The sequence below is a fragment of the Pseudorca crassidens genome, chromosome 10, assembly GCF_039906515.1.
Source record: "Pseudorca crassidens isolate mPseCra1 chromosome 10, mPseCra1.hap1, whole genome shotgun sequence".
Classification (NCBI taxonomy): domain Eukaryota; kingdom Metazoa; phylum Chordata; class Mammalia; order Artiodactyla; family Delphinidae; genus Pseudorca; species Pseudorca crassidens.
In genome coordinates this window covers 58,593,542-58,606,440 of record NC_090305.1, presented here as the reverse complement: position 1 = coordinate 58,606,440, position 12,899 = coordinate 58,593,542, and the positions used below count along the sequence as shown (strand labels likewise).

At 45.2% G+C, this 12,899-nt stretch overlaps 1 protein-coding gene across 4 annotated transcripts in view; it reads right to left on the bottom strand.

Moving 5' to 3' along the window:
* CTDSPL (CTD small phosphatase like) overlaps positions 1–12,899 on the bottom strand; it is a 125,547-nt gene that overhangs the window by 25,718 nt on the left and 86,930 nt on the right. For all 4 annotated transcript variants that reach the window (XM_067753810.1, XM_067753814.1, XM_067753812.1 and 1 more), the window contains exon 2: positions 7,999–8,153. In XM_067753810.1, the coding sequence (XP_067609911.1) occupies positions 7,999–8,153 (155 nt within the window). The remainder of the gene's footprint in view (positions 1–7,998; positions 8,154–12,899) is intronic.

Below are 12,899 nucleotides of genomic sequence, written 5' to 3'. Positions count from 1 at the left end.
CAGCTCTGTGCTTTGTGACCACCTAGAGGGGTGGGATAGGGAGGGTGGGAGGGAGGGAGACGCAAGAGATATGGGGATATATGTATATGTATAGCTGATTCACTTTGTTATAAAGCAGAAACTAACACACCATTGTAAAGCAATTATACTCCAATAAAAATGTTAAAAAAAAAATGGCTCCAGACACAGCCAAATGTTCGCTAGGGGGCAAAGTCACCTCCATTTGAGAACCAATGCGCTAGTGGGAGATGGCAAACAGCCCTAACACACAGGTGTACCTTCAGACCAGGTGAGCACATCCGTGAGGTGAGAGATAACACCGCCAAACGGTTATTTGGGAAGGGCTTGACAAAACACAGACCACAACCAAAGGTGCCACCCTAGACAAGTATGTGAGCTTGAAAATTACCCTAGAGGTTTACGTGTCTGTGTACATGGGATACGCATGTATGAGTGAGCGTCCAGCAATGGCTTTCACTCTGTCCTTGCACTGAGAAGTCCTCCAGGGTCTCTGCCATTGGGACCTTCTGAGTGCTGACTCCTTCTAGCCTCCAGACAGGGGCTGCAGACACTTTTATTTTGGGCAACTTGTCTCCAGTCCAGGCTGTAACTGTGACGGTCACAGTGGTAGCCACCCCAGGCCACCGCTCTGAAGCTTTTCTCCAGGACAGTAAATATGCAGGGTGGATGGAATCATCTGTTGCACTCTGTCCACAGCCTTCCCTCCTCCTCTGGCAGGCTGAGCTCCAAGAGGCTGGGAGAGCCCAGGAGGCAGCAGTAGAGACATGCTTGGAATCGGCTTCCACACCTACTGAGCCTGGGCTTTACGTTCCAGGTGTCCTGACCAGGTGAGTGCAAAGGGCAGAGTCGCCCCACTTTGACACAGGCTCTTTCTACAAGGTCTGGTGTCACATGCTGAAGGGTCGCGGATTATGCAAACGATGCACTCCTCAGAGTTAACTTAATTCTTTAAAAAGCCACTCTGACAAGTGTTAACCAAAGGACGTTTCCATGAGTGAACACCAGGTCCAGCTAAGCCCAGCTCTGTCAGAGGAGCCCCCTTTAAGGACTTTATTCTCTGGTAGATATGGCTAAGGGCTCCAGGAAACCTCCCAGGGCTGCACCACCATCTTCTCAAGTCATTCATCTAGGCAGGTACTAGGTAAAAATAACTTTTACTATGACAGCAGTGATTCTTCACTTTTTAAATCCTTTACAGGCCTAGGGTACAAACTATGTTCCCTTCACTAATGGGGATTCTCCTCAGCAATGATTTTCAAATTGGGAAAATTGAGAGTTTGAGGGGAGATATCAGAATTCGGGGCTGTGATAGGGTTTACAGTGAAATCTCATCATACAAATTCCACTTATGTTTTTCTACACCAATGTACAGTACAGCTTAATATCTCTTAAGTCTAGGTATCTTTCATTATATTAATATTTTTCCAAAAATTTCTCAGCTGTTCTTTTTTTAAAAATTTATTTATCTTTGGCTGTGTTGGGTCTTCGTGGCTGGGCACGGGCTTTCTCTAGTTGCGGCGAGTAGGGGTTACTCTTCATTGCAGTGCGCGGGCTTCACATTGCGGTGACTTCTCTTGTTGCAGAGCACGGGCTCTAGGTTCGCGGACTTCAGTAGTTGTGGCGCGTGGGCTCAGTAGCTGTGGTTCGTGGGGTCTAGAGTGCAGGCTCAGTAGTTGTGGTGCACGGGCTCAGTTGCTCTACAGAGTGTGGGATCTTCCCGGACCAGGGATCGAACCCGTGTCCCCTGCACTGGCAGGTGGATTCTTAACCACTGCGCCACCAGGGAAGCCCTCTCAGCTGTTCTTAGACATTTTTTTCCTTCTGTATAAATTTTAAGTCTTCCTATTCAGAAACACAACACACTTCTCAAGAAATAAGAGACACCACATCAAAACGTTTTAGTGATTCCCATTTTTTGGTAGTATTTTGGGATTTCACTGTAAATAATCATGCCATCTGCAAATAAAACTGGTTTTCTATCTTTTCCATATTTATATCAGTTGTTTCATTTTCTTATCTTATTACATTAGCCAGAACTTCCAATGATTTTCCTATGTTGTTTGCTGTTTATTTTTAGAAGACAGCTTTATATCATGTTTAAATGATATTCTTCTATGTATTTGGCTGTACTGTTGATTGGTATGTAAAGGTTTATGGCTACTGTACACTGCATGTATTAGTTCTTTTATCATAAAATGTCCCTCTTTCTCTTGTTTAATGTTTTTGGCCTTGAATTCTGTTTTGTCTGATACTAATATCGCCACTTTTGCTTTCTATTTATTTGATCTGCTTTGTACATTTTGCCCATCTCTTTATTTTCTACCTTTTTTTGGTATCACTGTATGTTAGATGCTGGCTCAAAAGCTATTAGCTGCATACTGTAACAGTCATTAGCACTGTTTACCAAATAATTCCAGTTTTCTTTCTGGGCACATGGTAGGATTACACTTCCACAGTCCTTGAAGTTAGGTGTAATCATGTGAATTGCTTTGGCCAATAAAATGTAAGCTGAAATAAGTCTTGTTACCTCTGAGTGAAAATTTTAAGAGCCAGTGTGATTTACCACATTCCTCTTCTGCTGATGTGACAATCATGGAAGCAAAGAGATGGGCCCTCCTTAGTCTGGTCCATGAATGAGGATAAGATAGAGTTATCTAATAGAATAACAGTAGCTATTAGTCACATGTAGCTGTTGAGCACATGAAATGTGGCTAGTCCATATTTAAGATGTGCTGTAAGTATAAAATACACATCAGATTTTGAAGAATTAGTAAGATAAAAGAATGTAAATTTTATCTCATTGATAATTTTTTCTATCGATTACATGCTGAAATAACATTTTGGACATATTGGGTTAAATAAAAATCTCTTATTAAAATCAATTTCAGGAATTCCCTGGCAGTCCAGTGATTAGGACTCTGTGCTTTCACTGCCGAGGGCCTGGGTTTGATCCCTGGTTGGGAAACTGGGATCTCACAAGCCGTATGGTATGGCCAAACAAATAAAAAATAAAATTAAAAATATCAATCTCAAGTTTTAAAAAAGATTCTAAAAAATGAGGCTGCTAGAAAAAGTTAAATTACACATGTGGCTCACACTATATTTCTATTGGACATTGGCACAGAACAGATGGCCCAGCCAACCCATGATAAACATGTAGCATGAATGAAAAATTAACTTTCCTTATGTTAAGCCTCTGAAGATTTGGAGTTGTTACTGCAGCATAACTGAACTCACACTGACCCTAAATCTACTCAGTAGTGATTCCTCTTTTCTCCTCTGTGAAAAGAGGTCTGATTTTGTTGACAGCAGGAAACTGCAGGAATAAATCCTTCCCCTTTCAGGCCTCTCTTGCTGCTGGAGGGCAGCCAGGTGACAAAGTTCTGGCCCATAAGACATAAGCAGAAGGACTTTCCTGGGACTTTCTGTGAAAGCATTTCCATAAAACGGACAGACATGGCTAGTGCTACTCCTCCCTCTTGTATTCTCTTAAATGTGGATATGATATCCGAAGCCTGTGACTTTGAGATGATAGTAAACAACAAGCATGAGGATGAAGGCAAACACTCCAAGAACGGTGGAGCAGAAAGATCAAAAGATAGAAGAACAGAAAGCGTTTGGGACCCTGATCGTATCACCATGCATCTAAACTAAATCCAGCAACTGCCAGCATCAAGTTTTATACGTGAGGAAAAGAATCTCCTATTTGGCTAAGTTATTATCTGTCAGTTTTCTTTTACTTGCTGCCAAAATCATTCCTATCTGATACAGGTGTATTCTTGGAGACAGCATCCACCTGAATTTGTCATGCCAATCTGATAGAGACTTGGTCTTTTGTTAGGAGAATTTCGTTCATTAAACTTGGTTTTATGCCTACTCTTCGTTAGGTTCCTATTTATTGTTATTTATTTTCCCCTTTCCTTAATTTTTTTTTCTTTTTGGCTGCACCACATGGCATGCAGGATCCTAGTTCCCCGACCAGGGATTGAACCTGTGCCCCCTGCATTGGAAGTGAGGAGTCTTGACCATTGGACGGCCAGGGAAGTCCCCCCTTTCCTTAATTTTGATGGCTTGTTCACAATTCTTTTTATTTTCCCTTTCACTCTCTGTGAATTTTGAGGATCTATTTTCTAATTGTGCTACTCGTCACAGCTCTGTTCCTAATAATTGTATTTATTCCTACATTTTCTACAATTATATCATAACTGAATATCAGTCTCACCCAGATTGTTTTTTTGTCCCCTTTCTGAATCATTCCATGTCTGAAAATGTACTTCTTTTGCCTTAGTAGATAAATGATTATCTTGGTTACATGTAGAATTTTGGGTTTGTAACTCTTCTCTCAGTAGCAAACATTTTTTCACAGTCTTCTGGCTTGCAGTGTTGCTGACGAGAAGTCTGGTGCTAGTATAATTCTCTTTTCTTTGAAAATATTTTGTTCCAGTAGCTTGTAAGATTTCCTTTATACTTAAATTTCAGAATTTCAATGGCATATATCTAGGCATACATGTGCTCCTTTTCTTGCTGCCACTAATCCTGCTGCAGATTTGGTAAATCCTCTCAATCTGCACATCCAAGGTTTTTTTTCAGCTCAAGAAAATTTTCTTCTATTACTTTTTCTCTTCCTGGAATTCCTATTATTTGCATGTTAGGTCTCCTAGATGTTTCTTCCCACCTCTCACAATTACTGACTCTGTGTTTTTGATCTGAATTGTTAAGATATTTTTTCCACTTGCTCCTCCAGAACATTAATGCAGTTCTCAGAAGTGATCATTCCCACTCTTTTTCTCAGTTCATTTACTGAATTTTTGTATTTAGAAAACAAGGGATTTTTTTTTAAGTTCTAAAATTTATTTGTATACTCAAAATTCATTTCGGAACTTCCCTGGTGGTCCAGTGGTTAAGACTCCTTGCTTCCAATGCAGGGGGCGCAGGTTCGATCTCTGGTCGGGGAACTAAGATCCCACATGCCGTGAGGCAGGGTCAAAAAAAAAATTCATTTCTTGAATTATCATTTTCTTCTGCCTTTTCCATTAGTTTTACCTCAGTGGGAGTCTCACATTCTAGATTTTCAACTTGGAATCTCCTCAGCAGTGGTAAATGAGGGAACACTGCGAGGCCCAGCACTGTGAGGCAGAGCTGTTTTCATGGTCCAGCAGAGCCCAAGTTGACAAAGCACAAAGAGGTGAAAAAGTCCCTGTACTACTGGGCTCCTCCAGGGCACTAGACTGAAAGCAATTCAGCTCGTCAGTGCAGCCCCTCCAGGGACCACACACATTAAGTGGGCAATGCAGGCCCTTTCCAAGGGGATCCACAGGCTCCCGCTGGCTTGTTGACCTCACAGGACTTCACATTTCAAGTCTTCATCCCAGGACTGCAAGAGAGGCAAGTATTTTCCTCTGATGTGGTTCCCTGCTTCTTACTGAGTGTCAGAGAGAATGAATTTTGTGCCCTCTCTTTCCCCTGGAGATGTCAGGAAAAGTGGAGGCCTTGATGTACTTCCCAGGCTCCACCAGCAGGCTCACCTGGGTTTATCCAGAGAGGGAATTTAAATGGTCAGAACCACATGCTCAAGCTGTAGTCTTCCCAGAATCCTCTGCCTTATGTTCGTATGCACTTTTAAAATAATCTATTTTCTAATCTAATCTATTTTCTAATTAAGCTTTTCTGTGAAAATTGGGAAAAGAAAAAGAAATAAGGCACAGAGGAGAAGAGAAAATCTTACACAGATTCCACAAGTCTGAAATAATCTCTTCATATTTTGGCATATGTCATTCTGGTCTTGTAAATGCCTGTGTGTGTGTGTATGTGTGCTTATGACCATACACATACTTATAAATATACTAGCCTACTATATTTTAACCTTTTTTCCCCTAAGTGATATATTGTGAACATCTTCCTATATCAGTAATATTTATGAGACATCATTCTTTTTTTTTTTTTTTTTTGCGGTACGCGGGCCTCTCACTGTTGTGGCCTCTCCCGTTGTGGAGCACAGGCTCCGGATGCGCAGGCTCAGCGGCCATGACTCACGGGCCCAGCCGCTCCGCGGCATGTGGGATCCTCCGGGACCGGGGCACGAACCCGTGTCCCCTGCATTGGCAGGCAGACTCTCAACCACTGCGCCACCAGGGAAGCCCTATGAGACATCATTTTTAATAGCTGCATACTACTTGATTGTATGGTTACCGTATAGGTCTTTTATTGTTTATTGTCGATCATCGGCTCACTTATAATTCTGCAACATTATAATCTATGCTGGATAGTATCTTATGGTTAAATATTTGCACATCCATACTCATGTCAATAAGGAGGAACTGCTTGGGTGGACAGATAGGTATATTTTTAAGGGTTTTTTTGTTTTTTTTGAGGTACGCGGGCTTCTCACCACTGTGGCCTCTCCTGCTGCAGAGCACAGGCTCCGGACGCGCAGGCTCAGCGGCCATGGCTCACGGGCCCAGCCGCCCCGCGGCATGTGGGATCTTCCCGGACCGGGGCATGAACCCGCGTCCCCTGCACCGTTAGGCGGACTCTCAACCGCTGCGCCACCAGGGAAGCCCTATTTTTAAGGTTTTGAGATCATACTGCCAAATTTCTCTCCGGAAAGGTGTAACCAATTCACACTCCTACCAATAACCAATTTACATCCTCTACTCTCTCTCTCACTACCCCCATGCCAAACCGAAATATTATTTTAAAAAATATCTTTTGATAATTTGATAGATGGAAAAGGACATCTCATTGTTTTAGCTTTCACTTCCTTGATTACTAACAATACTGAACATTTTTTCATGTTTACTGACCAATTGTGTTTCTTATTTATTTATTTTTTTTGCTGTATGCGGGCCTCTCACTGTTGTGGCCTCTCCCGTTGTGGAGCACAGGCTCCGGACGCGCAGGCTCAGCGGCCATGACTCATGGGCCCAGCCGCTCCGCGGCATGTGGGATCCTCCCGAACCGGGGCACGAACCCGTGTCCCCTGCATCGGCAGGCGGACTCTCAACCACTGCGCCACCAGGGAAGCCCTGTGTTTCTTATTTTATGAAACGTCAGTTCATGTCTTTTGCTTACATTATTTGGGATATAAAGTTTTATGACTCTTGTGTCCTTGATAATGAATAATCTCCTTTGTCTCTTTCAGTGATTTTTACCTGAAATTCTTTCAGCTGAGATTACTATTATAATCCCTGCTTTCTTTTTTTTTTTTTTTTTTTTTTTTGCGGTACGCGGGCCTCTCACTGTTGTGGCCTCTCCCGTTGCGGAGCACAGGCTCCGGACGCGCAGGCTCAGCGGCCATGGCTCACGGGCCCAGCCGCTCCGCGTCATGTGGGATCTTCCTGGACCGGGGCACGAACCCGTGTCCCCTGCATCGGCAGGCGGACTCTCAACCACTGCGCCACCACGGAAGCCCTTTCTTTTTGTTTATACTTGTGTGATGTCTTTTTGCTCATTCTCCTACTTTTAACTGTTCTGAGTCATTTTGTTTTGAATATGATGTCTGTTAGACAGCATATGAGTAGAATTTGTTCTTTTTTAACCTATTGTGATGATCTGACTTAAAATTTTTTATTTGACACATATGAAAGAATATATAACAAATACGTTTATTATTAAATGAGGTAGTTAAATTCACTTATATTTATTATTGGCTTTTTTCCAAGTCTCTGTGTCTCCTCTGGTCTTTCCATTTCTTTGTCTGCTCCTGGTTCTTTAACTCTCTTTCATACAACTCCCCATGACAGAATGTTACAAAAATATGAAGTGACTCTTATAACTCGCATCAAATATGTTCTTCAGTTGCTAAATGGGAATGACTGACATATCCTGTAACAAAAAAGATGGCTTTTTTGGTAATTTCAAATCTTTAAGTAAATGGCTGCGCACATACTGTCACAGATTCTGACTAAGGATGCTCGTCAAGGACGGGACAGACGCGCGGTGGCGGAAGAACACCGGGGCTGCTGCGTCGGCACTGACCTTCTGAAGCCCGCCGTTCTCCTCCACCAGCGGCGGAAGAACACCAGGGCTGCTGCCCGGCGGAGCGTCCACATTGTAATCACGGAAGCAACAGAAGAAGGAGCTGAGGATGCTGCGGCTCCTCTGCTTCTTCAGGCTGACGTTGCACTGGGATGCTGGGAAGAGAAACAAAGCACAGCGTGGCCAACTGTAATACTACGGGAAAACTCGAACGTGCAGCCGCCCCAGAGCCCTGACGTGTGGAGACCAACTCCGGACCAGAAGACCAGGGGAGCCAGGAAGTTCCTCTAAAAGACTGTTACGTGACTCCTAGAGGGCCAGACGGTCGATGGAGTCCAGTCCTGCTGGCTGGACAGAATTCCCCTGATCTCGGCCCAGTGGGGGCTGCTTGCTCATTAGCTGACCCATCCCCGGGGCCATCTGCCTTCCTGAGACCAGCAGATAAAGTCTTCCAACCCTGCACAAGTGCTACTTCAAAACATAGATCCTTGCAGGCACAAATCAGACTTGTCCCTCGCTGAGAAGCACTTCTCTGTGAAGGGTACCAAGGAAGAGTCACATTGAAACTGGGTTCTTGGACACTCCCTGCTCACCATGGAAACAATTAACTTCATGGGTTAAGAAATAAGATGTGTGAAGGCACAAAGCAGCCCTCTTCTTAAACTCTGCCATTTGTCAAGAAGTTGATAGGAGCCTGGACCCACAGAGCTCAGGGGTGGAGGCTTCCATCACACTTCAAATAGAAACAGCAGGAGAGGTGGGACAGAACATCAGGGCTGGCCAGGGCAAAGCCTATCTTCACGAGACCCAGGGCAATACTGTGCCACTGACTCATTCCCTGGCCTGTCCTGGATTGAGGCTCCGGAGGGAGGGATGGATCCTTTCTGTTATGCAGGGCTCAAGACAAGTCGCCACAAGTCAGAAATAAAAGACAAAAGTTAGTACAGATGAGAAACACACCTCAGGGGAGGAGGCTGACAATTTGGAGGTGCAGGAGCATTTAGCCCCGGGAATGCAGTCCCACCACATACCACGTCTGGGTGGGTCAGCAGCAGTCCCACCACATACCACGTCTGGGTACAGGCTACGGGCACAGGGACCATGCTTGGGGTTGATGGGAAGATCGCCACTGTAGGAAATTATTAAGTTCGCATGGTAACTGTTGGAGTCCGTCTCTCCCACAAAGCAATTCTGGCACGATTCCTCTTCGTACACTTGAGGGATTTGTATAGCACCTACCCTCTCAAGAGATCACAAAACCTTTGCTGAAAGTCTGCAGGTACCCTTCTGCCAGCAGCAAAACCAAATGCATTCAGAAATTCTGAAAAAGGACTGAAAGGCTGTTTTGCCAGCAGCTTCACAGGCTGGATGGTCTTTAGCCTGGGTTTAGGCAAATGGCCCAGGAAGTGTGAATTTAAGATAATCGCTGGGAATTCCCTGGCGGTCCAGTGGTTAAGACTTGGCACACTTTCACTGCCGGGTCCTGGGTTCGATCCCTGGTCAGGGAACTAAGATGCCGCAAGCTGCCTAGCACAGGCAAAAACCAAACAAACAAACAAACAAAAACCTTCATTAATTAAAGATGATCTTTAGAACCATAAATCTCTGGAAAAGCTGGCTGTTTCTTCTTCCTTATGAATCCTTAGGTTCATGTCACAGGGCACCCGTCTTCTCATTTCAGGCCCCACTCGTCCGGCCAGATCAGACCAAGGGGACCACCAGGCACAGAGGCCTCCCACACAGCAGTGGTGGCAGCGACAGTGACCACTGTTTCCTGGGGCCAGCCCTCTGGGTTCTAGTACTTTACAATCCTCATCTCATGTCATCCTCACAGCTACCCAAGGAGATAGGTGTGATTGCTTCCATCTAACTGCTGAGAATATACAGCTAGTAATTGCACGTGCCCAGATTCAAACCCAAGTGGGCCAGTTTCCAGAGCGCATGCTTTCCCCATGCACCACACTGAAGACAATTCTGAAACAACTCAGGTCAGATTAAGGAGGAGGGAACGTGCCAAACGGAGAGAAAAGCACTGCCATAAACTCATATTTAATATAAATGATTGGTTAAGCTGTTTTGTTGTTACTTTGGGTGTTTTAGTTTTTTATGCCTCACTCAGATAATTTAGTCAGAGGAAGAAAAAACTGTCTCTTCCCCGGCTGAGAGCACATTTCTCTGCAAGTAAACAAGCTGTTTGTTCATGTCTTGGTGACACTGAGCCATCAAAACCCAGGCCGGGCAGTAAAAAGCTCTGCAAAAAACGCACTTTCCCGGATCCTATTTTCATCCTTGGGTCACATAAATCTTCCCCATAACTAACTAACAAATTAACAAGCTAACTTATGTGCTAAAAAAAATCCTGACCATGGAGCCAGGGAGCTACTTATAATTCCACCATATGATTACTTGCCATGTGGCAGCCACAAAGAGGGCTGCAGGGTCACTATTTGCTCAGGTCACTTGGGAGGCCATCACCCCTGACAATGGCAGCTCACTCCATTCCCCCGTCTATGTAGGAAGAGGTGAAGCAGCTCATGGCTGTGGGAGGGTCCAGGCATCTTCCTGTTAAATAAGGTCACTACTAGGGCCCGTAGGAACCTCCAGGCAGCTGGGGGCTTTCGAATCTTCTAATCTACCCTTGGGTTGGGCTGGTGCTCTCAAAAGCAGGCTATCTGGGGAAATGGCTGGATTTCCTCAGGACCAGCATGAGCCCACCCTGCCCACGGCACTCACTGTTCCTGAAAGGTCAAGGTGGGCTGTATGGGTCTCATGACCCTGCTGCCTTCCACCCCAGCTGCTGCCTCTCCACCAGCTACAATCCAGAAGGCCCTTGATTTACTCATAAACTTCTGGTAAAAGGGTTTCAGTTGATACACGAAATCAACATCTATGGTTTTTTTTTTTTTTTGCGGTACACGGGCCTCTCACTGCTGTGGCCTCTCCCGTTGCGGAGCACAGGCTCTGGACGCGCAGGCTCAGCGGCCATGGCTCACGGGCCCAGCCGCTCCGCGGCACGTGGGATCCTCCCGCACCGGGACACGAACCCGTGTCCCCTGCATCGGCAGGCGGACTCCCAGCCACTGCGCCACCAGGGAAGCCCAACATCTATGTTTTAATGGACAAATGTTTATAACATTAGATCAAAAAAGCAAGATAAATAATTGTATTATCTGACTTGATCGTAACTGTGCAAAAACAGATGAAAAGAGATTGTAGTAGAGAAAAGATCGGCAAAAATATATCGCGATGTTAACGGTAATTGTCACACTCTGGGTATTTACACCTCTTCCTTCTATATTTCCCCAATGTTTTATGGTCATTACATTTTACTCTAACAATGGGGAAAGAAAACAGTCTCGTTAAGCTTTCTTTCAGAAGCTCTGTAAAGCTCAGGAGAAACCATATTCTACGCCCAAACCCAAACCCTTACATCTATTCCTCCGCTTTCCACTCCATGCCTGTGAAGGGCAAAATGAGGCAAGAGCAGCGTCATAAGCCTTGCAGGAGGTAAATGTCACTGCTGTGGCGGCCCAGGCTCAGCCCCGGACCGTGACATTGCCGGGATGGAACATGCCCACCAACCCAAACCAGAGGGGCCCACGTGAACAGAGGGCACCGAGTCCATGATCTGCCCCAGCAGTGTGCTCCCACTGGCTTTCCCGGCTGGCAGCCCACCCAGCCTCTCACCACCTGGCCTCACTCGCCCCTTTGAATGTCCCTACTGATAACACGAGAGGCTCCCTGGTGGCCCAGAAGAAGGTCTTTATCAGAATTGTAACAGTAGGGTATGAAAATCAGTTTAATATGTACATCTTCCAGTTACACTGGTTTTAAGAATACTTTGGAGGAGTAAAGGAGAGAGTAGGAACTTTGAACATCAGTCTCGAACATTTCATAAAGATTTCCATGTTTTATCAGATTTAGGAGGAAAACATCATCAAAAATTATTCTGAAGTTTTCTGTTGCTTTCCCTGATCATCTTCCTGCTCCTATCCACGTCCACACCTGTGCACCTCATGTCCGGTTTCCTCCTCATGGTAGATGCCGCATCACGCTGACATCCTACCCCCCACTCCTCCTCTCCTTATACCCCACTTCTGAGAACATTCCTGTTCTTCAGGGGCTGGTTCAAAGCCCAACCCCTTGAAGGAAGCCTGTCCCAGGGAAGGGATTTGGTCCTTGGCCACTGAACTCCCAAATAAACACATGTCTGTCTGGGCTACATCTTCAGCCCATTCCTCTCTCCCAACTTCCAGACCAGTTTATCCACCTGCCTGCCGGATGGACATCTCCTCCGGATGCCTCCTAGGAGTGCTTCACCCAGCAGGTCCCCTCGTCACCTGGGGCATCAATCTCCGAGTCTAAACATCTACCCTTCCCCCTCTCATTAAGTTGTTGGTTTTGATATCCTTGGTGGTTCTTAAATCTGTCCTCAACAATGCCCTGTCCCTTTCATATCCCAGCTGAGGCCCTCATCATTCTGTCCCCGGACAACTACAATAGCGGCAGAACTTGTTTCGCTGCTGCTGATTCTGTGTCCTATAATTAATCATTGACATGACCCACCGAGGTGTAGCCCAACAAGTGAGGAGACTGGTGGTTGTGAATGTGGCCTCTGAAGTCAGCCTCCTAGGTGCTGGCTCGACCAGTAAATGTTACGGGACCTAAGTTATATGACTTCTTTGTGCTTCAGTTTCCTTATCTGTAAAATAGAAACAATAGGCTTGTTGTGAGAATTAAATGAGTTCGTATAAAGTACACAGAACAGGACCCAGCACAGGGTAAGCACTTCATAAATGTCAGCTCTTATTATTATCATTAGTTTCTGAAGAGCTTGTGCTTCGTAAAGGAGTAGTGGTTCTGCTGGTAAATCCCGGATCAAAGGCTGGATCCTGTGGGTC